Raw genomic sequence first — 25,250 nt, 5'->3', positions numbered from 1 at the left:
GGATGTGTGCCTGTTCTTGAGTACCCAAATTCAGATCAGGCAACCCGAACCCAGGGTAAGATGTTGATAGATCCTTGTAAAAAAAAAAAAGGTAGGGCGGTAGAGACTGGAATGGATACAATATTGTAAAACTAGTAAGGGCTAGCGTTGTTTGAATAAGGACACAAGGGACGGGACTGGATGGCTAGAAATAAGAACAGGAGGATGGTGTATGAAAGAGTCGTGACGATGATGATGATGATGATGACTTTGATGGTGACTATGATGGTGATTATGATAATAATAACAAACAAGATACACACATACGCACACGCACGCTCATACACACTTTGAATGTAGTGGTGGTAAAAGTAATAGGCAGTAAGTAACAGCGGTTGGTTGTGGTGATTAGTTGGTAAGAAGGTGGTGCGAGCAAGAGCGACAATGTGGGTGGATAGGATAGTAGACCGGGCTTCTAGACCCGAACTGGTAGACGCAGGTTGATGGGGAAAGCTCGACAAGAAACAATGATGAGGGAGCTGTCGGTAGTCGCGGTGGGAGTCGCCGTTGCGGGAAAGATGGGAGGATTCCCCTAGTTTAGTTGTATTGTGACCTGACGGCCGAGTATCTTGGATGTTCTTTCCAGATTCTGCACTCGTCGTTAAAGGTACCAGGTACCGAGTCGATACGGGTTTTGATACTGGAACGCTCTAGGGCTGCTAGGGTTATCGGGCTATCTAGCGGACAATAAAGCTATTCTAGGACATCTAACTGTTAGAGGACCGAAACGAAAACAAAAACAAAATTAACTAACACATGTGTACCGTTGACATCAAAATGGGCCAAGGCCACGGAAGGATAATAGGGCAATAGGGCAATAGGGCAATAGGACCAAATATTAGACGCAGCCGTAAGAGCCCAAAATCTTCCTAGCTTATGATGATAATGTCGAATAGGGACTTGTGGTTTGTCAGAGAGGCTTACACAAGTTAACCAAACGGCTTGTAGCCTCCTCACCGCCTTGCATCTAGCTCTGCACTTAATGAGGGTCGAGGTTGTGATTGCAGCAAGCCTGCATGCATGAAGGTCTTGGACTTTGTTCGTTTTAACCAGGGGGGTACGGGCGGTGCTCTAGACGGCTCTGGTCTAGCCTAATGAATAATAATAATAATAATAATAATAATAATAATAATAATAATAAAGCTGTCCTTGATGGTGGGTTCTTTCGGAAGAGAAAAGGTGTGGTGGGGTTATACCTGTAGTTTGTGATTTGTGGTATGTGGTCCGTGTTCCGTGTTAACTCCCCCCCCAGGTGTGTAGGTGTGTAGTTGCGTGTGGTCTTTGCTGTAGCTGTAGCTGTGAGAGGCGGTAGTTGTGCTGTATGGTGATGCACAGCAACGCACAGCTGTATGGTAATGATAGTGGTAATAAAATATATATATATGCTCATATAAAATAGCGGTGGTAATAATAATAAGTGGGATGGAGCTTTATGGGGAAGAAGGGGAAGGGTATATTATAGCTTCGTGGTTGTACAAGACCATACAAAAGACTTCTTCCAGCTTACAGCAACCCTCAAATAGACAACCCCCAAGAAACCCAAGAGCTTATGAGGAGGGAATCGCGTTCCAGGTAGAAACTTCGCCTGTGGGAGAAGATGATAATAGCCTTTTTGACAACTGCAACCCTATGGTGAGCCGACGGACCATGGACCAGAGTGGATAAGGGAGATGGGACGATCCCTAATTTATAGATTAGCAACGCGTCACTAGGTTATAGGAAGAGCTTGGAGCTTTCTATATCCATCTGTGACTCGTGCTCCCATGACGACTTTTCTTCTTCTCGCTCGCCAGTGTAACATCTAACAGCTTCCTTAAGCAGCCGCATTCGTCTCCATCGCCCATTAGGCTGGATGCCTTTTTCTGTGCGTTGTAGGTATCTCTGCAGCCGAAAAGGTAAAGGTAATATGTGTTCCCGTACCTTTGTGCGACATGCCTTGTATTTGCGTGTGACAAAGTAATACCTATAGGGCAAGTATATGGGTGGTATCTTGCCTCAAATGCTTGTTTCGATGCTTTCCCGTTACCCAAGAGCCACCAAGAAGCATGGGGCAGGCAGAAGACACAGGGATACTTTGTACATGGAGAAGTAATCCGCATGTACTTCGAATACTTAGAATAAACCCCCTCCCCCCTCCCCCCATATTCTAGGGGGCATCATAGGGTTGTAACTACCGTATACCTGAGTAGACGAGAGCTGATCAACTAGATCATCTGATACGCGATGGCCAGTAAAGCTTAACATGATGGATATGAGCCAACTGTCACGGCTTAGTTCGGATAGAGTCCCAACTGTTGTACTGTTGTACTGTTGTACTGTTGTACTGTTGTACTGTTGTACTGTTGTACGTAAAAGCACTTGCTAGATGCACGTCCAGACGAGAAGCTAGACGAGTATAGGATCGGTGTCTACTCTCGCGCGAGTACCTTTGTACCGTTGAGCTGGTAGGTAAAGTCTAGTGCTCCTATAAGGCGCGGAGGAAATAAGAGATGTAGATTCCTCCCTCCGAAAAATATGAGAAAAGCCCTTATAAGCGAGCCTTATTAAGGAAAGCAACCTACCCTTCCTCCTGAAGGTACCGTACTCCCCTCCGTCTCACTTGGTAATCCTGAAGAACATGCTCCAGTGCCCAATATGGCAGAGGGAAGGGGGGAGGGAAATAAGGAAATAAGATATCGAAGGAGAGAGAGGAAGAAAGAAACCGGGACGGCAGATAGCCCGCGAATTCACCGACCGTCTTACTCCTAACTTCGGCATCGCACTGCCCCAGATCACCAATTCCGTCACCTCTCCCATGGCTTTCACGAGTATGAACATCGACTTCAACCGGCCGGGAAACGCGACTCATCCCAGCAAAAAGTCGAAAAGCTCTTTCTGCACCTCAGCTTCCCTGCAGCTCGCTTGTCTGTCCCGAAGTCTGTCAAGGCTGGGTCAGAACTCTTGGCGCCTATCCTTACTGGCTATTCTCCTGACCGACTTGTTCGATAAAGCACGATAAGATCCAAACCTGGCGACCGGTCTGGATGTGGATACCGTTTTCATGCAGTCAGATTTTGAAAATCGACAAACATGCCTGCCGACCCAGAATCCCATATTCAATCATGCCTATCAGTCTTTCCTTTTGCGGAGTTCGGCTCCGTGTCCGTGTGATAATAAGTGTGGTATCCCTCCGCTGAAGGGTAGTTGGGGACCGATTCCTGAATTCTGCACTTCCGCACTTCTCGTTCTCCGCCATGCATTCCAACTTCGCAACGTGTCATACAGCAGCCTACAGCAAGCCATCGGCAAATCGCAGTAGGGCATTGGCAAATTTGAGATGACATGAATGACAGTAGCGCCCCCCACACACTCCGTCTTTGGTGCCATACTATCACAACGAATTGGCGGGTATATAGTGCCCATCACCATTGAAACATTATTTCCCGCCGACCATGAGATGTTGGGTACAGATGCAGTCTAAGTTGGTACGCTGACTCTTACTTTTCGGATTACGGCTGCGAAGGCCGTGTGATAGCTGATAGCTCACGGAGGGAACTCTATCGATGCCCATCCGCAACCACAACCGGCATGATAAAGGGCCGCTGGAGATTTCTGCCGCGTGGGTTAGACAGGCATTACTTGCAGCTTAGAAGGGACCAGGCGTGGTCCGCTTCATAGGTCACCTCGGCTAGGCTTCTCGATATGTCTACCATAGTACTGTATGTTCTGCAGCTAGAACACAGATTCGTCTTTCTCGGCATTCTTGTCGGACATCCCTGCATGTTCACCTAGACAGAGAACGGCAGAAGCCATGTCTCACAAGGCTGACACTGCCTGGGGCAACTTGGCACGCGTCTATTGCGCCGCCTTCTACTTTGAATCATCGAAGCCCTCTACGGAGAAGACCGTACCAGTCTTCCAGCGAAGGCGTCGGGAGCCTTCAGGCCATGAAGCCAGCAATCAAGAAAATCGGAGGCTAGCTTACAAGATTTGGGCGGCTCTACTCTCCACGTCACTCATAATAAGCACGGAAGGAGCCTCGCTAACTCTGAAAACTTGCTGTATTGGAACAACGTTTTAAGACACTTGTCTCCATGGTGTGACGCAGTAACTACTGGAAGCGGTAATGCAGCAAGATCTGAGTTCAGGCAAAGTTGCGGGCCTTCTAGTGAAGGGGCGAGAAAAGGATACCAAACGCCCTATCTCCTTATTTGGCGAGATTACTGGACGTTGTTAACCAGGTTTTGGTTCATGCCTCTAAGAATAACCGCCACTAATCGGTGAGCCCAAGACATAAACGGATCTGCAGGTGATACAAACCCTGCGAGTGGCTTGTCCCTGAAGCATATAGGCACGTCCCAAATCTGAAGCTTGCAGTTAGGTAAGGGTTGCTACGGCTGAGGCTCTAGGCGCATACTAACGTCTTGGTCTTGCGACGCTCTGTTGCTACTCTCTGACCCTCTATGTTTGGGCCTATTCGTTAGTGACGACATTCTGCAGCAGTTAAACGGACCTTCGTGGGAGATATCAGTCCACGTGTATAGGCACGTGTAAGGACTGTATACTTACGGACCTGACAATTATTTACCTTCTCAAGACTACCAGGTTCCGGGGTCGGAGAACATTGTCATGAGGTCTGTTGAATGGATGCCAAATCTCGTGTGCGGTAGTTAGGCTCGCGAGTAAGAAAGAGACGTGGCAGCGGTCAGCATAATGCGTGCCATGGACACGGAACGGCTCCTGTGCGTACGAGTGAACGTGGATGGGCCTGGTTGCATCATGTTTCTCCTCGGCATGTTACCGTTGTAAGTGATGATTGAATGGAAAGATGCTGTCCCACATACTTGGTGGAGCCGGGAGTATAAAACTAGAGGAGACAACATTGGACGGCGTTGGGACTGCATTAGATATTGGATATTGGATATTGGATATTGGACGTCGAGTAAAGAATAAAGTGCCGCACGCCTTCTAGACAGGTTTTGAATTTAAGGGGTTCACACCCACCTGCCTGTCCGTGGTGCCTAATCTACCGTAGCAGATGTTCGACGCCACCACGGCTGATCTTCCAACCCTCCAACACTCCAACTCGTGCTTTTTAAGGGATATCGGGTATAGATGCTTGCAGCACGGGGAAGCGAGCATCGTACAGATCGGGGAGGATCAAGAAGATCAGGAAATCAGCCCGATAGTCAGCTTAGACACCAGGTTGATTAATAGAGAAACTCCTTTAAAACTGGTAACAAGTCCGAAACTGACATGTAGCTTGCTTAGGTCCCTAAATTAGTCAACCTCCTTCTTCAAGTGACATTCAGGGGTGCAGTTACTTGCTTATTGCTTCGCATTATTTATTCTCTACATACATATATGTACGCACATCGTCGATATATTTGATACGCGGCAATCCTGCGGCAGTCCTATAGCAATAACATATCTATGTATGTGAAGTTGACACTGATGCTAAGTAGTGGATGCACCAAAGCTTGGCACGATTCGTTACGTTTGAATATACGGAATACATGTATAGCTAGCAGGCAACTGCCGTTTCTTACGCGCGGTAGCTCCCGCCTCGGATCATTATTGGAAAGTCCCCTTGACTACCTATTACATGTAGGTAGAGTATTTACTTCCCCATTTATCAACCGATACCGTATAATGTAGGAAGGCACTTAGTTACCTAAGCATGCCGGCTGCCCGTGTGGCGAACCGGTATAGCAACCGGTGAGAAGGTCGGCTAGGCTCTTCATTGGAGGATACTGATGGCAGCATTAAAAAGTATAGAGCAGGAACAGTCACCCTAGCACTTATATTGGTAAGAGCTACGGAATATGCAGCCCTCGGTGCTGTGTCACAAGTACCTATACATGCATTTTTAAACTTTATTAAACTTTAGCAGATGACTTTTACCTCTTACACCTACACAAATCTTACAAAGTGTCAACAGCATTATAACCGTTTATGCTATCTCCTTATACGCAATTTCTAAAGGCTAACCTGCCTGTTATTATTGCCTATCCATCTAGCGTTATCCTATCACGTGTATATTATATACCTATATATATGGAAATAATAAGTCGACTACGAGTTACTATTTAACATTCCAACTTAGGTACCTAACCTAGTAAGTATCCAGTAACATCAAACTAGCTGCTTTACCCTTAATACTAACCAACAATGGACACTCCGGCTTCGTACTTCTCTCTATACAAGTATAGGTACTGCAGCTAGGCGCAGCTGAGCTAGCTCTTTGCCACCCCTAACGGCCGTGACGTCTCTTACTTCCTCATTGAGCCTGTTGCAGATGCGGGCCGCCCTACTAAGTCTATCTCTCGATTTCCCGACAACCTGGTAGCCCCCTATGCGGCCCTGGCTGGTCATGTTGCCTTTCTTGCACCTCTGTGGCTGACCCCCTGCAACCTCCGGGACCAGCCGGCGCCACATCCATACCGACACTTGCATATTGCAACCCCCCAGATCTTGGGTAGGACCCTGGGCCATGCGTTTTGCATCTGGCCCAGTCCACTCAGGAGCTCAGAAGACGACAACCTGACGCGGGGGCATCTGCCAGGCTAAGATCGGATAATATAATCGTGGGGGGCACCACTGCTGCTAGATCGGTCTTGTCAGCGTTCCAGTACTTAGGACCAAATACCACCTTTGTAAGGAGCTGCCACGCTACCCCCTATCCGACAATGCTTACCACTAGAACCTGGAGGCGCCACCACCGCATATAACTGGTCGTACGTCTGCAGCACCCAATCGTGCCTTCGCTGTCAGATTCGAGGACGGCTGCGCGTGACAGATCGGATCCGCCCCTGTCCTACTAGTTGTGCAAGTCGTGTTACTTGGGATAACAATATCCTACCTAAGCCCGGCATCTTATGATATGACTATTCGGCACCATCTGACCGTGCGTTCCGCGTTTGCCTATCAAACAGCAGCCTGTCGGGGCAAGAGGACGATTCGAGGTGGTCTTTCACATCTGAACTACTTCAGCAGGCCATAACCCAACTCAAGTCTACGCAGTTACCCGAGCCGCGTTTGCGTTTAGCGAGAATCACAAGAGCAAAATACGATAATGTCGAAGGCCACAGGCGTACGTGTATCGACTATACAAGATTCTAATCCCGATGGATGACAGTGATACGTACCGAGTTGGTACTTGGAAGATACTTCGGGGTCAGTTCGCAATTGTTCACCATGCTAGACAGACCTACGACAAGACCCCATAATAAAGGTGGACTAGAGTTGAGGTTGCTGCTAGGCGCCGTTAGCCGGTGCTCTAATCCGCGGGTAGCCTTTTAAAACAGACGTCATTTAGTGACATTTGAACACCTGGCTCTCTTCTAGTGCGCCGGGGAGAGTTCCAAAAAAGAAGAGAGTCATGCAGGGCGAAAGACGAAGCGAAACGGACTATGAACCTCTCATCGTCGAGAGTAAGCGGCCCCAGTCCGATGAGACGGTAATGAAAAGGTACGTCGAGTTCCTCAGGCCTATGCGTGTCTTAGATAGGAAGGCCATTATAATACTTAGAAACGCTTGTCGTAACAACAGCAGAATGGATACACTAATGGATTAGCGCAGATCACAGCAAGCGATGGGGCTGCGAGGAGCCTATCTAGACGACCAATCGTCTTCGAGATATCCCGGAAGGCCATATACAACTGTAACCGCAATCGCTAAGAGTGTCTTCTAGACCGACTTTTCCAGTATTGATGTCGACCATCTACCGGCGCGTCGTTGATGGCGCGCATCACAAAACCGTCATGTTGACTAGGATGGATACCTAGGTAGATACGCTAGATCACTTATCATTTTTATTTTTTTATTTTTACGGGGATTGAGCCCAACGCGGCAGAGAATCGGTCATTTGAGCTTCCCCACGCCCCCCTTTAGCGTGGCTGCGGCGAGAAACCTATCTCAAGCAAGATTAGCGAATAACATCGAACTCGCGGCTGATCCGGCTTGCTCTGATTCGCTGCCCACACACCGAGTAAATGCAAGGATCTTTACTTTACATACACTGCATCCGTATAATAGACAACACAGGTAATAGTCGGTGTAGAACATTATCTACCAACTCAAAATCGAGGCCACGCCCCGAAAGCATTCGTTGACTCGATGCCAACAAAGTCGAATTGGCCATGAGTAACTCGTGAGTAATTGCGACATGTTCATTTCGAGTTGCTGACTCCGGCCCGAACGGCGACCCAACCTGAAGCCTCGGGATTTGAGGTTCAAGTAGATGGTGGATATGAGTTGTTCCTGTGGGATTTGCTCATCACAATATATCACTTATATCACTTATACCGACCGGCATGCCAACATACCGGCAAATCTGCACCCGAGTGCATTCTATAACGTCGCAACACCGTTGGGCACTACGGCACTGAATGTAGAGTCGGCCTCGCATGCAGCTGAGAGATTTTTTCCTTGATATCATTTGAATACATTGGTGGTACTTGGGATCGAAGTCAATCGAAGTCACTGAAAGTGTCATGGACAAGAAAGGACTTTGGATCTAGCGCGGCCTGCGCTCACCTTGCCTATTTCATCATTTCCGAATACGTACATATTCTTGATTCGGAAATCGCGCGTAGATAGAAATAGACAAATCGTTTGATCGATCAAAATATCGTCTCGGCCTAATGAAGAAGAGGGTAGGCTTACCCGGGTTAAATTAAACTCTCATAGAACAATCCTATCTCTCACTTCAACACAGACTGGCAATGTATCAATTGGGCTTCACAATGGTAGATATTAAAACCAACTAAAATTCCCTTCCACCGCCGTCGCTGCATTGGCTACAGCTAAACGTTAAAGATAGAATAAAAAATTTGTCATGATTGAGGTGAAATATATCCTCAATATACGAGTATATAAGCCCAAGCTAGATGTTATAAGTAGCATACAGCGTTAGTTTAGTATAAGTATATCAATACATGTAGATGAAGACTATGTGCCTGTTCAGGCAACTCTATATATAGTTAATTCCTTCTAACCTATAAGACTTATGTTCGAACTTGAACAAAGCATTAAAACCGCGAACAGTAACAATAGATGCACTAATATATGTATGTAGGTACGAGTTCTAGAGTTACTATGTATGTAAGACTAAGGCTCCGATCAATACCGGATTCGAATATGATCGAGGAGGCTCTACATAAGGCGGTTCTAGCCCAATATAGTAACGCACCAGCCACATCTCTTCGAACAGACTGACCAACCAACGCCGAGTCTTACCCCCGGCTTACAACGGGGATCCCTGGCAACCTAACCAAGTCTAGCGCCCCCACACAGCTCAAGTCTCCTTACCTTTTAAAGCTATCCACTTATTTACGAAGCTATTTCATTTCAGCCTTGCCTCAGGCAAACTTTCCGGATAATTGTCAGCCTCGCCATTCGACCTTCCAATTCCTCCAGGTATCAGTCCCTCGCGACGAATTCCTGCATACCATACCTCGTCGCCCGCACCAGCGCTGCTCAAGACGTCGTAGGAGCTCTATACGCTACACAGAAATACTCACATACGCCGCAGCGCCTCGACCCGTCCACCCATCCCTCCAAAAAAAAAAAAAAAAAAAAACCGCCACAAGCTTCGGGAACCGTCGTATTAGGTATCGCATATCCGAGCGACCCCAACACTTTTTTATTTTACCTGCCCTCTTTTCTCTTTCGGAACTCCTGCTTGCTGGTTACCTCGAAGGGGAAACTATCTACAAGAGGCCTTTTTTGCCCCGCCCACTCGGACAGATAGACAGACAGATAGATAGACGTATACGCATACACAGCCATGTCGCAGACGCCCGTAAAGGTTCCCGCGTCGGCGGCCGCATATACGCCCGCTACGCAGGACCAAGACCTGCGATCGCAAATCAACGCGCTTCTCATACGGGAAGGCCACATAAACAAGTACGCACGCCCGCCCACCTACCCGCTCACCCGCTCACCCGCCCCCAATCTTCACTCTCTCACTCTCCCTTCCCCTCCCCTCCTCTCCCCGCCACAAAGAAAGAAGGAAACTAGCTAGCTGACAGACGGCACCTCACCCGACAGAATCCAAGAGCACTTCCTGCACTCGCTCAACGCGCACCCCTCCAACTGGCCGTCCGCAGTACAGTCGCACGCGCTGGCGCTCCTGCGCAGCGGCGACGTGACGACGTTCCCCGCGCTAGTCCGGCGGGTTCTCGAGGACGTGCGGCACGACACCGCCGCGGCTAGCGACGGCACCACCAACACCACTACCAACTCCAACTCTAATACCAACAACAATAACAACAACAATAACAACAGCACCACCTCTACCAACGGGAGCACCAAGACCAACGGCGCAAGCACCAACACCACCACCACCACCACCACCACCGACGGCAGCCTAGCCGTGCCCCAAGCCGTCGTCGACGCCGTCCTAAAGGTCGCGCGCGAGTGCCTCGATACCGTGTGCGAAGTCGACGACGGGTCGACGGCCGGCTAAGAAGTGCGGCTGCGATTGATTGATGACGGGGGCGTCGGATCCGCGTTTTGGATCTAGGATGGCGGCGTCGTGACGATGGCGATGGCGATGGAAGCCGCCACGGGAAGAACGAAAAGAAAGAACAAAAAATTAAATAAACGAACGAATAACGACGCCCCGACACCTTGATTGATGCCTGATACCTCGGTAGTCAAGGGGTATCGTATCGTATCATATCGTATCGTTGTACTACCCGCCTAGTACGAAGGAGCTGTAATATACACATACATAGGTACACACACGCTCCTCTCCCCGAGGCCGTGTCCATATGCGTGTCCGAATAGAAAGATCCCAGGGGCAGGAGTAGGAGTAGGAGTAGGGGGACGGGAGTGTGTTTTTCTTCTTGCTACACGATTACTACTTTATCAGAACAAGGCATGGGGGGGGGCCGGAAAGGGAGCATTGGCGTTAGCAACTCGGGTTTGATTTATATTTAAGTGTACGAAGGAGGCGAGCAAGGAATATCTGGGGCACCTTTGATGCTCTGATCCGCAGCAATGATAGTTACTACTCAACCATTTTCAACCAGACCTCTTCGTGTACTTGCCCGGCGCTTTAGTGATAACTACGTGTTGTGAATGCTGTGCCATTAATATAGCTGTTAGTCGTGTACGATCCAAGTTAAGAATTGGCTTATAACCATCGAATGGAAATTTCCGAGTCATGGTTGCTGATATGGACCTTCAGGTCTCATCATGTCATATAAATACATAGTTACACTGTTATTCAAGAGTATAGACACGGCCAAGGCGCAGTTGAGGGCAGTGCAAAATCAATTTGTGGATCTATCGTAAAACTAATTTGCTTACCGCAGCACGGTATGCGTATGGCTACTATATTTCATCCCAGCCAGAATGAAGCATCTCTAGCAAAGCAAGAGACAAAACAGCCATGCTTCTGATCGCGCAAGGAAAAGCAGCCGCATCCCGTTCCTAGCACTCTGACGGGATTAAGTCTATCAGATATGCGAATTCCTTCAACGACCAACCAAAGGGATATCGGTTCGAGGTCGACATCCTTAGTGTTGCGTTGTGTTGTCATTAATGTTGAGACGCATCGTAAGCAAAGGAATTAGAGTACAGGGTCGGTGTGAGGAGATGGTATCCAACCGCTGAATAGCTGACGACTTAGTCGTAAAGACCGTCATCGTCACCAGCCTGGCCGAAGTTGTCTCCAGAGCCCGCGGCGCCGGCATTGGCAGCAGGAAACTGGAAGAAGGCACCGGGTCCGGCATTCTTCATTTGTTGCGCAAAAGCCTCGTATCGGCGGATCTCAACGTCGTTGACGGATCTTCGGGCCATTTGCATAGCCTCCTCGAAGTGGCGTTTCGTCAACTCAGGAACAGGGTCCTCAACATCTTCATCGACGTCCATGTCACCGGCTCCTTCAGCCTCGCGAGCACGTTGTCGCTCAATGTCGATGGTGATGGACTCCTTGATAGCAATCTTGACTGCACGCTGGGTAATAAATCCGAGATCAGCACCAGAGAACCCGTGGGTCTTGGATGCGATATAGTTGAGGTCGACGTCGGCAGCCACCGGGGTCTTGCGAAGCTGGGCCGTGAGAATGCTGAGACGACCAGCCTCGTCGGGCAATGGTACGTAGATTAGCGAGTCGAGACGACCCGGACGGCACAGGGCCGGATCTAATTGCTCAGGTCTGTTCGTAGCTCCGATGACGAAGACGTTCTTCTTGGAGGTCATACCATCCATTTCTATTTGATGATGTTAGCAGTGCAACCTTTAAAGAAACCTTTTAGGGAAGCTTACCGGTTAGAAGTTGGTTGACAACACGGTCCGAAGCACCACCAGCGTCTCCAACAGATCCACCACGAGCCTTGGCAATCGAATCCAACTCGTCCAGGAAGACGACACAAGGAGCAGCCGCACGAGCCTTGTCGAAAATATCTCGGATGTTGCTCTCGGATTCACCAAACCACATGCTCAGCAACTCGGGGCCCTTCACTGAGATGAAATTGGCCGCACATTCATTGGCAACGGCCTTAGCCAACATGGTTTTACCCGTACCGGGCGGGCCGTAGAATAGGACACCACGGGACGGAGAAAGACCAAACTTGAGGAACTTTTCGGGGTGGTCGACAGGGTACTGGACGCTCTCCTTGAGATCCTGCTTGACCTCCTCCAGACCTCCAATGTCTTCCCAGCGGACATTGGGAACCTCGACAACTGCGACTTCGCGGAGGGCAGACGGGTTCGACACGCCCAAGGCGAATCTGAAGTTCTCCATAGTGACGCCTAGAGAGTCCAATACTTCGGCATCGATGGTGTCCTCGTCAAGATCGATGAGATCCATCTTCTCTCGGATTTGCTGCATAGCAGCCTCTGAGCAAAGGGCAGCAATATCAGAACCAACGTAACCGTGAGTCTCCGCCGCAATCTGCTCGAGATCGACGTCGTCGCCGAGCTTCATGTTCTTGGTGTGAATCTGGAGAATCTCAAGACGACCAGTGGGGTCAGGAATTCCGATGTCGACTTCGCGATCGAAACGGCCGAAACGTCTCAAGGCAGGATCAATAGAGTTAGGTCGGTTGGTGGCTGCCATGACGACAACGTTGGATCGAGCCTTCATGCCGTCCATGAGGGTAAGGAGCTGAGAAACTACACGTCGCTCAACCTCGCCGTTTGTCTTATCTCGCTTAGGAGCGATAGAGTCGATCTCGTCGATGAAGATGATAGCTGGGGAATTCTTCTCCGCCTCCTCGAATGCTTTTCGGAGATTCGACTCCGATTCACCGGCCATCTTGGACATGATCTCGGGACCATTGATCAGGAAGAAAAAGGCACCGGTCTCGTTGGCGACGGCACGAGCCATGAGGGTTTTACCAGTACCCGGGGGGCCGTAAAGCAGAACACCACGAGGTGGCTTAATACCGATAGACTTGAAGAGCTGAGGATGACGCAGCGGCAGCTCAACCATCTCTCGGATCTGTGCCATCTGCTTGCGGCAGCCACCAATGTCATCGTAGCCAACTTCGTTGAGGTTGTTCTCTTCCTCTTCGCGCTGAATAGGTTCACCCTCGCAGTGAATCACGGTATCCTGCGCAACAATACCATACTCGGGAGGATCAACCTCAACTACCTTGAACTCCACCTGTCTCATACCACCTCGGACGATGAACAGGTCGCCTTGACGAACGGGTCGGTAGGCTTCTCGGAAGTATGGGGCAAGGAAGACGTCGAAGAGCGAACCAGTCAGACCTTCAACTGTGTCGGCGATGGGAAGCACCGCAATTCTCTTGGCCTATTGATCGGTCAGTACTTTGTTATCTAATCAGGATTTCATTGGGCACAAGCTACGCACATATTTGATGTCAGGACACGCGTGGATGGTGACAATATCGCCGTGCTTTACCCGCAAGTTGTGACGGACAACTCGGTTGAGTCGGGCACTGCCATCATCAAGGTCATCGTCCGCAAGGACGATCAAGACGGTGTCTTTTCTCTTCTTGCCTCGAACGAGGACTGTATCTCCACGGAACAGTTGGAGTTGTTCCATAGTGTTGTTCGAAAGTGCGATGATAGAGTTGTCATCGTTGACGGCATCAGTAACCCTAGGCAGATTAGTTAATAAATACCAGCTAGACTATTTAGCTAGGGAATACATACATCAGCTGGTTGGGCTTCTTCTTCTTCTTGAGGATGGCCGTCGAGGTGTCATTCTCCTCTTTAGGCTCGGAGCCAGAGACGTCGCTAGTAGTAAAGTTAGTTTAGATCCCAGTTTGCGGGGATTTTTCTCATTATTAGAAAACTTACGCCAAGTTGACCTTCTTCTTGTGCTCAGGCTCGGGTGCCATGGTGTTTGATGAATAAATGAAGGTATTTGGTAAAGGTCGGGATTGGGGTGGGTTGGAGGAAGTTGTGGGAAGAACCAAACGGAAAGAAAGGTAGGTGGGGGGGGTTTATGCAGAGAAATTCGCAAAGGAAACTCGATCCTTAGCGAGAATTATTAGAGATGGTGGTTATCTCTAAGTTGGAAAAGGAAAAGGGTTACGAGATGACCTGAGATGGTGAAAATGGAAGATGATCAAGTTCGGAGTTTGGATGTTCTTACGGTCGTAGTTGTTTGAGTTGTTTGAGTTGGTGATGACGAGAGGTGGAAGGAGCTCGGACCAAGTGGGGCTTACCTAGCCTAGGGCCGCCACATCTTCCAATCACTTCCACAGCCTGACTTGTTGAACAAGCCAGATTGCTTGCCTGGGGCTTACTAACTGATAACTTATCGACAGGCAGACAACTCGCTACGCAATCAAGCAATCAGGCACTGTACCTGCATACGTGGGCAACCTTGGAGGTCTTTTTGACTTACCTAATTCACTTAATTCACAGCTTTCTTAGGAGTTCAGTTCTTAGGTACCTACTGTAGAATATTCCAGCATGGAGTTCTGATTTGCAATGTATACTTAATTGTATAAGACAACCTAATTGTAAACACCTAAATATACAAAGAATGTGCATGCATTCTCCATTCAAGTTAGCAGTGCATTAGATAGGTAGGTATTCTCAAAAACGCGAAGCATTTTGCAAGGCTTGTAACTCTTTTCCTTACATACCTAGGTATGTACCTAGTAGAGCCTCACAAGTCCTGTCCTTTTGGTAGAAGTGGCCACCTCGTCTTACCTTCGTATATAGTACATACATATTTCGCCTCTCAGAGAAGCAGGATGACTACCTATTGATCAAGTTCCCAATAGATAACGTAGCCTCTTCAGCTTATGGATAAGTTGGAACACGGCAGAACGCAACATTGTCTAAGAGGGGCACGTCGACCACAGACTAATTCCAGCCAGCTAGTGTTCCGCCATCTATATATGGTTGAGTCATCTTGGAGTAGTATGGTCCATTCGTTAAACTAACTACTTAAGGCTTTACATATAACGGTTTCAGTATTTTAGTCTATTTACCAAAGTGCTATGCATGGATATCAAAGAGCTTTGTAAAACACAATAGAGCACGTTCGGTCCGTTAGACGCTAATACTCGTCAATAGAAACGAGCACGACCGATCGATACTTGAAAGATATATGTTGGTCGAGTTGCAAATTCTCCCTTGCGTTAGTTAATAAGCCCTCAGATCAACGCTAGTATTTAGTGACACCGGAAACGTAAAATTTGACGAAAAGCAATTCTATTACAACTCCTGAGACCGTACTTGGACGTTGCACTTACACTAGACGACCCGACCTCTCATAGGCAGTATGCAATTATTTATTTAACAGGCCAATCACACTGTAACCCGCTATAGGAGGCAATGGTTCGGACAGACCTTAAAAGCTTTGCGGCGCATGACTTTGCTTGCAGCATGCCAATATCTGATCCAACCTCTTACCCCATACAGTACGAAATGACGTCACGTAACCGCGCGATCTTATCTCACTCTCGAAAAATAAAACACCCAACGGTAAGATCTTCCCCGAGCGAGTAGAGTTACGTTGCGTGCAGTGCCGCACGAAATTTCCAGCATCTGCTGTTAGTTTCCAGTGATACTCCCGTAATTTAGCCCGACGAGAAGCGATAGATTCCGATGTTTCGCTGTGCAAAATTAGCGGGCATCACCAGGACGTAGGAAATTTTTTTTTTCCTCGCAAGAGGTAGATGTTCGTATGTAATTTGTGTGACATTATCAGCCTTGTTCTCATGCTAAAAATCAAAAAGGGATTGTACCACTCCCCACATTGAATCCATTGTCCAATAACGTGGCGTGATGGAAACATCGATGATGGGTTAGCAGTGACTTCCCTACTTCCCCGAGGGCCTAGATACATGTACCTACCTATGAGTTACAAATGGTAGTTTGAGCTCTCGTCTAACACGGGCAGGTGCAAAAGCTTAAATCATGGGACTGTTCTCCGCGTCGGCAAGTACATGTATTTCCTACCAAGCCAAGTATCAGACTGACTAGTCATCGTACTAGCCGAGTATAATATTAATAAATAACTTCAACACCATAACAATCCATCGTTTCTGCACACTGGCTCCACCGTTATCAAAGCAAGGTAGCTGCGTAGTCTGGGGTATATATGTATGCGCATGGTTGCGTCTATCTTTTCGATATTTCTAATAGTATCTCTGACCAAGTCTTTCCTCTATCTCCTTCGATTGAAGCTAGGTAGTCTATACTGAGGGCGAAGAGCTAACATAGCTTTCCACACCTTTAGTCGCTGAGGTGCCGTTGATAATCTCTCCGTCAAATATTTAAATTACTGACCCTCTTCTATATATTTTCGTCTCGTAATATTTCGAATATTCTTCTCCTCTTAGTCTGTGGACTTAACATATAGACATGGCTGCGAGGCAGCCTACAACCTGGGATGAATACGATCGCGGGGCTTCACCCACCCGAAGCGATAGTCTGTTGTCTATCAGTAATCTGAGTATTCGCTCTGAGGACCAAGCATTATTAAGTGACCAGGATGCTCAAGGGCATGATGAGGAACACCCGCGACGAGCAGGACGAAGGTTGGCATACCTGCCATCGATTCGCCTTCGCCTAGACTAATTGTATCTATTCCTACAGGTCATCTATGACGAATCGTCTTGCTGCGGTGGCCGATATTGGTGGTGTCAATAGTATTAGGTCTTTTGGGAGAAGTTGGCAACGAGCCGCTGCCTTTCCGGAAATCTTACCGCAACACCCGACCTTTGTATTTGCGCCAGATCAAGAGCCCGTTCAGTCAGTCGACCCTAATCCGTACGCCGGGCGCGACCTCGAAGTGGGCCCCAGAGCTTCTCCCTTAAGACAAGATGTTGAAGCTCCTTCGCCCCTCGGTATCGACAACGAGGAGCCCGGGCCAGCTGGAACGCCTTCATCAAGAACAGATAGACCGGAGGGCGAGCGAAAACGCTCGGACAGCGAATTATACCGAGTAGCATCACCGTCCGGTTCCCCTCGTGGCAATTCGTTATTCTCCGTGCCGCCGCACCTTTCTGTTTCTCCTCTGGTTGGTAGTTACGGGTCCGTTCGAAGCTATGGTACTGTCCAGTCGGCTGCTCATTCTTCCATGATCCATGCCGCAGACATATGGCGTCAGCAGCAAGAATCAGGAGCAGATATGCCTGATGGCGAACGGCCGTCCATCCTTGTAAAAGAGGTTGAGCAAGAAGGGAGGCTCGTGCTAGCTGTAGCCGGTCAATCAACTCTACCACAAACGGTTGTGAACTCTACTAAGTGAGTGAGCCCCTCTTTCTCTTTGGAGACCCATAGCTAAATCTCAAACATAGCGTCCTGATCGGTGTCGGCTTACTGAGTCTGCCCATGGGTTTGAAGTATGCTGGTTGGGTCTGTGGGCTTATTGCGCTGTTTCTATGTGCCGCACTAACCAGCTGGACGGCGAGAATATTATCAAGATGCATGGATCACGACCCTAGCACAATCACCTTTTCCGACATAGCGTATACCTGCTTTGGCAGGAAAGCGCGCATCATGACAGCAGTGCTCTTCACTCTGGAATTACTTGCTGCTTGTGTGGCTCTTATAGTACTATTTGCCGACTCGTTAGCACTCTTGTTTCCGGGTACACTAAGTGTGACTGAGTGGAAGATCGTCTGTACTCTGATCCTCATACCTCTGCAATTCGTTCCACTGTCCTTTCTATCTGTTACTAGCCTTGTTGGTGTGGTCTCGTGTCTGGGCAGTAAGTCCTCCGCAAACCCGCCGCCAGTGTTGAAATACTCACAAAATGGTCTAGTTGTCACCATCGTCATCCTTGACGGGTTGATTAAACCGCACTCGCCTGGTTCTCTTATAGAGCCTGCGAAGACATATCTGTTCCCTGCTAATTGGCTTACTTTACCTCTGTCCTTTGGATTACTCATGTCTCCATGGGGTGGACACGGTGTTTTCCCAAACGTAGGTCCATCTTGACTAAGGATAAGAGATCAATCATCTAACTCAAATTCAGATCTATCGTGACATGCGTCATCCCCACCGCTTTGGGGAGGTGAGTAAATATAATAAATTTATCAGTAGTGGGTTTAGCTAATATTTGAATAGGCGGTTGGATACACGTTTAGCTTCACTGTAAGTCTCGATGGCCCTAACCAACGAACTCGATAAGTACCTAAAACTAACAACTTGTAGTTGGTAATAGATTTTGCTATAGCTGTTGTAGGACTACTAATGTTTGGCGATGGAGTCCGCGACGAGATCACGGGGAATATCCTTGAAGCCACGGGATATCCCGACGTTCTAAACGTCCCCCTTGTGATCTTCATCGCAATTATTCCTTTGACTAAGATCCCTCTGAATTCTCAACCGATCGTCACAATTCTGGAAGTCTTATTCGGTCTTCGGCAACAAGTCGTCGCGGAGGAAACACCCCTCGTCGGGCTCTCCAGCAGCTCGAGGGGGGTGCTGAAAGCTCTCATCAGAGTTTTTACGCTCTTCGTCTTCTTGGCAATTGCTATTCTCTTCCCGGCATTCGACACCATCATGGCGTTCATGGGGAGCGCTCTCTGCTTTACTATATGTGTTACGTAAGTGTTGATACTCTTCTACCTACGCTAGGCTCTTGGAGAATATGGCGGTTAATGAATTCGCAGGCTTCCTCTGGCTTTTTACTTGAAGCTATTCGGGCATGAGATCTCGGCGCGAGAACGCATCTTTACTTGGACTGTCATGCTCATATCCTTGACCCTCTCTGTCATCGGGACTGTATGGGCTTTCTTGCCCAAGAAGCTTATTGGGGCGGCGTAGTTACTAGATAAGCGGGAAACAAAACTGGGTTAAACGATTAATGTCCTGGTATTACATATGAGGTAACACCATATACCTTAGGTACCTAGGTAGGTAATCAATACCTAATAAGCAAGCCATAATTGCAGTTAACGCCTTCTTTTCCTTAATCGGGACAACTCGTTCAGGCAAGGCAGGCAGAGGGCATTACCTCGTGACGGCACTGCTCAGCCTTAAGGTAATCAATCCCTCAAGAAAAGGCAGGCGTCGCCTTGTGATAGCACTATCCAACCTTAAGATGCTCTAAAGTTTCATAGCATTAGCCTTATCTGAGGACAAGCAACTCTATTAGACCTTACGATTATCTTACTTCTGTTTTAGTTATTTTTACATACCTAACCCATGCCCGACCATAGTATACGTCGCAACGGGCTCACGCAACTCTCTAGCCCTGCAAGTGAATCATGCGAAGTCAAGTACGTAATATGGATGTTTCCTACGCGATGACAACGGTGATTAAGGCTTTTATCGATCTAATCAGACCATTTTAGCATTATTCTTGTACACGGGTTAAGGGGTCACCCGCAGACAACTTGGGAAGATAACTCGACTGAAAAAGGCAAACAAGCTGCGCCCACAACACGAGACAAGATCTCAAAGCGAATTTCACGCCTGACAAGTCTTGTATCGGCTCACAATGAAAAATCGAACGAAGAAGAAGAAAACGAAAACCATGGGACCTCGTCGAAACAGCATAAGGTATTCTGGCCACGAGACTATCTCGCAGAGGATTTCCCCAAGGCGAGAGTATGGACATACGGGTATAACGCCGATGTCATTGGGGTCTTTGAAGCAAATAATAAGAACAGCATATCGCAACACGGTCAAGATTTTACCGTCCGGATTGAGCGCAATATTAAGGGCAAGGTAATCCAACATCCCTCTACCCCAACTATGGCAGACCTTATCAGGCTGACAGTTCCAGGGATTCCACGAACCGATCATATTTATTGCACACAGCCTCGGCGGAATTATCGTCAAAGATGTAAGACGAATAACCAGAGAAAGAACGACGTAACATTAGTACTAATAAAATTAGGCAATATGGAGATCAAATATCTGTAGTTCACAAACGAAGCTCATTATTTTCCTTGGGACACCTCACCGAGGTACCCCGGCGGCAGCATGGGGAACTATCGCATCAAACCTGGCCGCACTTGCCCTACATGACTCTAACAAGAAAATTGTCAGGACTCTACAAGTTAATAGCGAAGTCCTCGACAATATTCACTTCCAGTTCAAAAACAAAGTTAGTGAAAAGGGTATTATGATTCACTCATTCCAGGAAGCGAGAGGCATATCAGGTGTGAAAGGACTCGAGGGCAAGGTATATCTTACCTAACTCTAAACTGTCGAAAGTATCATCAACTGACAATCCGCCCAATTTTTAGGTGGTGAACGATGATTCTTCAAAAGTCGACTTACCGGAAACGCTCGAAGTAGTTGAGACACTTGATGCAGACCATATGCAGATGGCAAGGTGCAGCAACAGGGCAGACCAACAGTATGACAGTATCTCCGGGGTCATCCAACTATTCATCGCTGGGGGCCTTCAAAGGAGTTAGTACATTTTAGCAATATGCTTAGTTGAATTTTACAGTTGTTGACATTCTTTAAGGTGTTCCTCAAAGTATTCACCAAGATATCGCTAGTAAATCCCTTTATCATATTCCGCACCTCAGAAATGAACTTTTTGGCGGTCGAGACCAAATTCTAGAAGAAATCGAAAACCACTTTTTCGTCAAGAAACGCCGGAAATTGGCAGTTCTTGGCCTGGGAGGTGTCGGGAAAACCCAAGTGGCCCTGGAGTTCGCGTACCGGTTGCGAGACCGCAAGCCCGAGTATTCTGTCTTCTGGGTGCTAGCACAGAGCCAAGCAACTTTTGAGCAATCGTATGCGGGCTTGGCCAAGTTGCTTCAGATATCCGGTGAAGAGGACCAGAAAATACTGGTAAAGCAACATCTCAGCTCCGAGAATGCCGGGAAGTGGCTTCTAATCGTCGATAATGCGGACGATCACGAAGCAACATTTCGATCGAACGATTCAACTGGTATGATCAAATACCTACCTCAAAATAACCACGGCTTAACCCTCTTCACCACACGCTCACGAGAAGTAGCCGTGGACGTAGCGATAAACAACGTGATCGACCTCGGAGAAATGAACCCCGAAGAGGCAAAAAGTCTCTTCAGATCATATAAGACAGCAGATCAGCCCGACCAAAATGAAACGATAATTGAGGAACTAGTTAAGGAACTTACGTATCTTCCCCTTGCCATCGTACAGGCCGCTTCATATATGAACAAGAATATGATGTCAGTCGAGAAGTACCTTGGCCTGTTACGGGGTGAAGAACGGAACATCGTTAACCTAATGGAACGGGCTTTCTATGACGATACCCTAGATATGCCCCGGGCAGTTCTAAAGACGTGGACTGTGTCTTTTGAACAAATTCGACAGTGCGATCCCATCGCAGCAAAGACGTTCTCGTTTATGGCTTGCCTCGATCCGAAAGCTATCCCACAATCGCTTTTACCCGCCCAACAGCCGGAGGTGGACTTCGAACATGCGATTGGTACACTTTTGGGGTACGCATTTATAACTCGACAAGAGAATGGTTCTATGTTTGATATGCATAGGCTGGTACATATAGCGATACGAGCATGGTTGCAGGACCATGACCTAAAACGAATAAGAACCGACGCGATTACTTATCTCTCGCCGATTCTGTCATACGAAGACCTAGCAGATGAGCTATGGAGAGAATATATGCCACATGCTTTACGTTTGCTTGAAGAAAATAGAGATTGCCAAACGAGGGAGATATATGAATTATCTTGCAACGTTGGAGCGTATCTCAACTACGCCAGACGATTTAGAGAAGCAATCAAAGTATTAAGTGAAGCTTTTGCGTGGAGAAAAGAACACAATTTTCAAGACAATATCCTACCACACCCATTAGAGACCTATTTAGCAGATGCATATGTTGAAATAGGACAGGATCAGGACGCGATTGAGTTATTGGAACCCGTGGTGGTGGTTGAGGATGAGAGCCCCGCTCAAGTGAAAATGCAATCCATATTGGCAGGAGCATACAGTACCACTAAACAGGCTGAGAAGGCGATCAAGATATATGAGCGTATTGCGGTCATCCGAGGGACATTACCAGAAGACCACCCCGATCGATTATCAGTAACACATCAGCTAGCATCAGCATTCAGTATGAATGGTCAAACAGAGGATGCGATTAAGATGTTTAAGGATATTATATCCATCGACAGAAAAGTTTTGGAGAAGGAGCATATCGACCTACTAACAACAGAGCATGAACTGGCAGTGGCATATTATAGAAACGGCCAGTTTGGGGAAACGGTCAGCATACTTGAGCGCATTATACCTATTATAAGGAAGAACTTGGCAGAAGACGATCCTTTTTGCCTCTTATCACAAAAACGGTGTGCCGACGCGTATCGTAAGACTAACCGGGTTAAAGAAGCGATCGAGTTATATGAGCATGTCAGAACATTATATAAGAAGATGCTAGCAGAGGACGACAAACAGTTACTCGCCTTGGAGCATAACTTAGCAATCGCCTACCTGGAGAATGGACAGCTTAAAAAAGGAATTCACCTGCTTAAGCATATTATCACTGTTGACAAAGCAATATTGCCTGAAGATGACCTTTCTCGACTACAATCGGAAAAAGAGCTGGCAAAAGCATATATCGATTCCGGCGAGATTGAGAATGCAATCGAGATACTTGAGCGCGTGGTTGCGATATTATCAACCACAGTCGATGAAGATGACGAAGACTTGATCAGATCACGAAAATTACTCGCTAAGGCACATGGCAAGCGTTGAGTGTTCTTATTTCTTTAAACTATAACTCAACTTGTATATAGTATGAGCAACGATATTTACGCAGTATTATAATGGAATTGCATTCATAGTAACACATTAAACTTACTAGTATGAGCTTGTATTTAACATAGCGACCATCTTCGGACTTTGTCCTATTCAACACCCTCTACAGACGTTAGGGTTACCTAATATGGCCTCGTTAATACCTAGTAAACAACCAAGACCACACGACATCTCAGGGACTAGTAATAGAATCATGATTTTCTAATCCATGTCTTCGTTTGAAAAAGAATACAGTCACTAGTACGTAGCCCCTTAAGCAAACACCCAACACCGTATAAGTGCGTATCGTAAGTCTACCAGCCCCAAGTAGCGAGCAACCAGCCTCAGTCAGTCAGTCACTCACTCATAACACCAGTTTTCTTCCTTCCTCTGCTCTCTTCCCTCCCCCCTACCAAGGAAACACAATCTTCAACAACACCGTACTAACAGCAAGCGGCTCCCACCACCTCCAACTCGGGCTCCCATCGACGTAGAACCACACCATAAACAGGCACGCGACAAGCTGGCCGGCGACGACGACGGAGCGGCCGCGCGCCCACTGCCGCGGCAGCACGAAGATCTGCCACCACTGCAGCGCCAGCATGCCCGCGAACCGGAACTGCGCCTAGTCGTGCCGGTACAGCGCCGCGTTGAGCAGCGCCAGGCCGCCGAGCGAGGGGACCGCTTCGCCGAGCGCGAAGAGAAGCATGAGCGGCCGGGCGTGCGTGTATCGGCAGTAGGGGCTGGGGCAGTGGGGGGGTTTGTAGTCGTTTTCCGTGTCTGAGGAGGAGGAGGAGGAGGAATAGGGGGGTGGTGTTGTTGTTGGCGATCCTGAGGGTTCTCGGGACTGCGTGACAGGTAGGGGTAGGGAGTCTGATGTTGGCCTTTCGTTGTTGCTGCTGCTGTTGTTGTTATGGTTGTCGGTCTTATTGCGGCTCTGGCTGCGCTCGATGGTGCCGAGACATACGGCGCAGCAGTTGAAGTAGCTTAGTAGAAGCGTGTTCCGGCAGAAGAAGCAGGACTTGGTCGAAGCTGCGTACCGAGGACCCTGGTTTCGTTGATCGGAGGCCGGCCGTGGCGTTGGGCTCGGCGTGATGTCCTCGGTAGATTGGTCGTACTCCTCTGGCTTCCCGAGGTCGATAGTGATTACATGGTCGTGATCCATAGTTGGTAGTCTTATGATAATACCGGGTGAATTGTATTTCTAGCTTTGATTATTGGTTGCTTGCGCGGTAAGAGTAGTGGTAAGATTGGTATATTTGAGGATGTCACTCGTTTGGTTTCGTTTGTAGCCGGCAAGAGAATGTAGATAGTTAAGTTGAGCCAGTTGATTCGAAGAGGACGCCTGGCTAGATGATCTACTTGGGAACGATGCATGACGATATATTCTAAGTGCACAAGATGAGATGCCGCAGCTGCTTGCTCTGAAGAGCAAGGAGGCGCGATGTTGAGATCTGAATAGGTATCACTTAGACTGAAGCTTCCCAGTGTCGTGGTTATGACTTATTTAGACCTTCTAGAGTTCTAAAAGCAGGGGCAGTACATGTTATCATATCTAGGGCAGCCGTCCATTTATTCTCACCTTCCGAGGTCTACTACTGGAGACTAAACTCAAGATATAGACAAGAGTCTAAATATTAAAGGGGGGCATGACGATAATTCAAGGTTCTTCATCAGGGCAACCTTGTAATTAAGCTCTAATACTTAAAAGAAGGTAGAGGGAGAAGATAGTTGTATTGTTTAATATTCATAAATATGATAAAGTTTATAATGGTATAAAACACAGTTATTTCTGATCGTCTTGTAAGGTTTGACAGTATCACCTACGCAAACTCATAATTCATGTATTTTCATCTGGTCGGTACAATAACACTAAGTGCAATACATCTTTTATGGACACTGGCAAAAGCTATGATGATACTTTTCGAGACATATGTTATTTCCTCTCATCCCTCACTCTTGAATCGATGCAAATTCAATCCGTGAACTAATACCATGAATTATCGGGCCCAAGTCCTTCCTAATTCAGTCAACAAGACATTTAGACCGACTAAACTCCAGCAACAACA

At 47.7% G+C, this 25,250-nt stretch overlaps 5 protein-coding genes across 5 annotated transcripts; 3 read left to right on the top strand and 2 right to left on the bottom strand.

The window, feature by feature from the left end:
* Positions 1-9,581: 9,581 nt before the first annotated feature.
* On the top strand, positions 9,582-11,060 carry F4817DRAFT_337086 (uncharacterized protein). The gene is made up of 2 exons (XM_049303248.1): positions 9,582-9,927; positions 10,072-11,060. Exons 1-2 carry the CDS (start codon positions 9,809-9,811, stop codon positions 10,487-10,489), a joined length of 537 nt encoding a protein of 178 aa, XP_049159309.1. The 5' UTR covers positions 9,582-9,808; the 3' UTR covers positions 10,490-11,060.
* A 595-nt stretch (positions 11,061-11,655) lies between these two features.
* Positions 11,656-14,342, bottom strand: F4817DRAFT_315750 (AAA ATPase; the record flags this gene model as incomplete). The annotated part of the gene is made up of 5 exons (XM_049300582.1): positions 11,656-12,242; positions 12,298-13,789; positions 13,850-14,099; positions 14,155-14,238; positions 14,302-14,342. 5 exons carry the CDS (start codon positions 14,340-14,342, stop codon positions 11,656-11,658), a joined length of 2,454 nt encoding a protein of 817 aa, XP_049159308.1.
* Positions 14,343-16,568: 2,226 nt separating this feature from the next.
* Positions 16,569-19,540, top strand: F4817DRAFT_103214 (transmembrane amino acid transporter protein-domain-containing protein). Its single transcript, XM_049297366.1, has 8 exons — positions 16,569-17,003; positions 17,062-17,712; positions 17,766-18,178; positions 18,233-18,393; positions 18,446-18,484; positions 18,538-18,564; positions 18,625-19,019; positions 19,086-19,540. Exons 1-8 carry the CDS (start codon positions 16,828-16,830, stop codon positions 19,237-19,239), a joined length of 2,016 nt encoding a protein of 671 aa, XP_049159307.1. The 5' UTR covers positions 16,569-16,827; the 3' UTR covers positions 19,240-19,540.
* F4817DRAFT_103194 (uncharacterized protein) lies at positions 19,431-23,331 on the top strand. The gene is made up of 6 exons (XM_049297365.1): positions 19,431-19,694; positions 19,770-20,145; positions 20,204-20,263; positions 20,318-20,605; positions 20,670-20,838; positions 20,897-23,331. The coding sequence occupies exons 1-6, from the start codon at positions 19,621-19,623 to the stop codon at positions 23,137-23,139; spliced, it is 3,210 nt and encodes a 1,069-aa protein (XP_049159306.1). The 5' UTR covers positions 19,431-19,620; the 3' UTR covers positions 23,140-23,331.
* Positions 23,332-23,590: 259 nt separating this feature from the next.
* F4817DRAFT_365252 (uncharacterized protein) lies at positions 23,591-24,346 on the bottom strand (the record flags this gene model as incomplete). Its single annotated transcript, XM_049306847.1, has 2 exons — positions 23,591-23,806; positions 23,864-24,346. 2 exons carry the CDS (start codon positions 24,344-24,346, stop codon positions 23,591-23,593), a joined length of 699 nt encoding a protein of 232 aa, XP_049159305.1.
* Between the last annotated feature and the right edge of the window lie 904 nt (positions 24,347-25,250).

This window comes from Daldinia loculata (genome assembly GCF_022478755.1).
Source record: "Daldinia loculata strain CBS 113971 unplaced genomic scaffold F4817scaffold_23, whole genome shotgun sequence".
Taxonomy (NCBI): Eukaryota; Fungi; Ascomycota; class Sordariomycetes; order Xylariales; family Hypoxylaceae; genus Daldinia; species Daldinia loculata.
The sequence above is the reverse complement of the archived record's forward strand: the minus strand, read 5'-3'. Positions and strand labels throughout refer to the sequence as shown.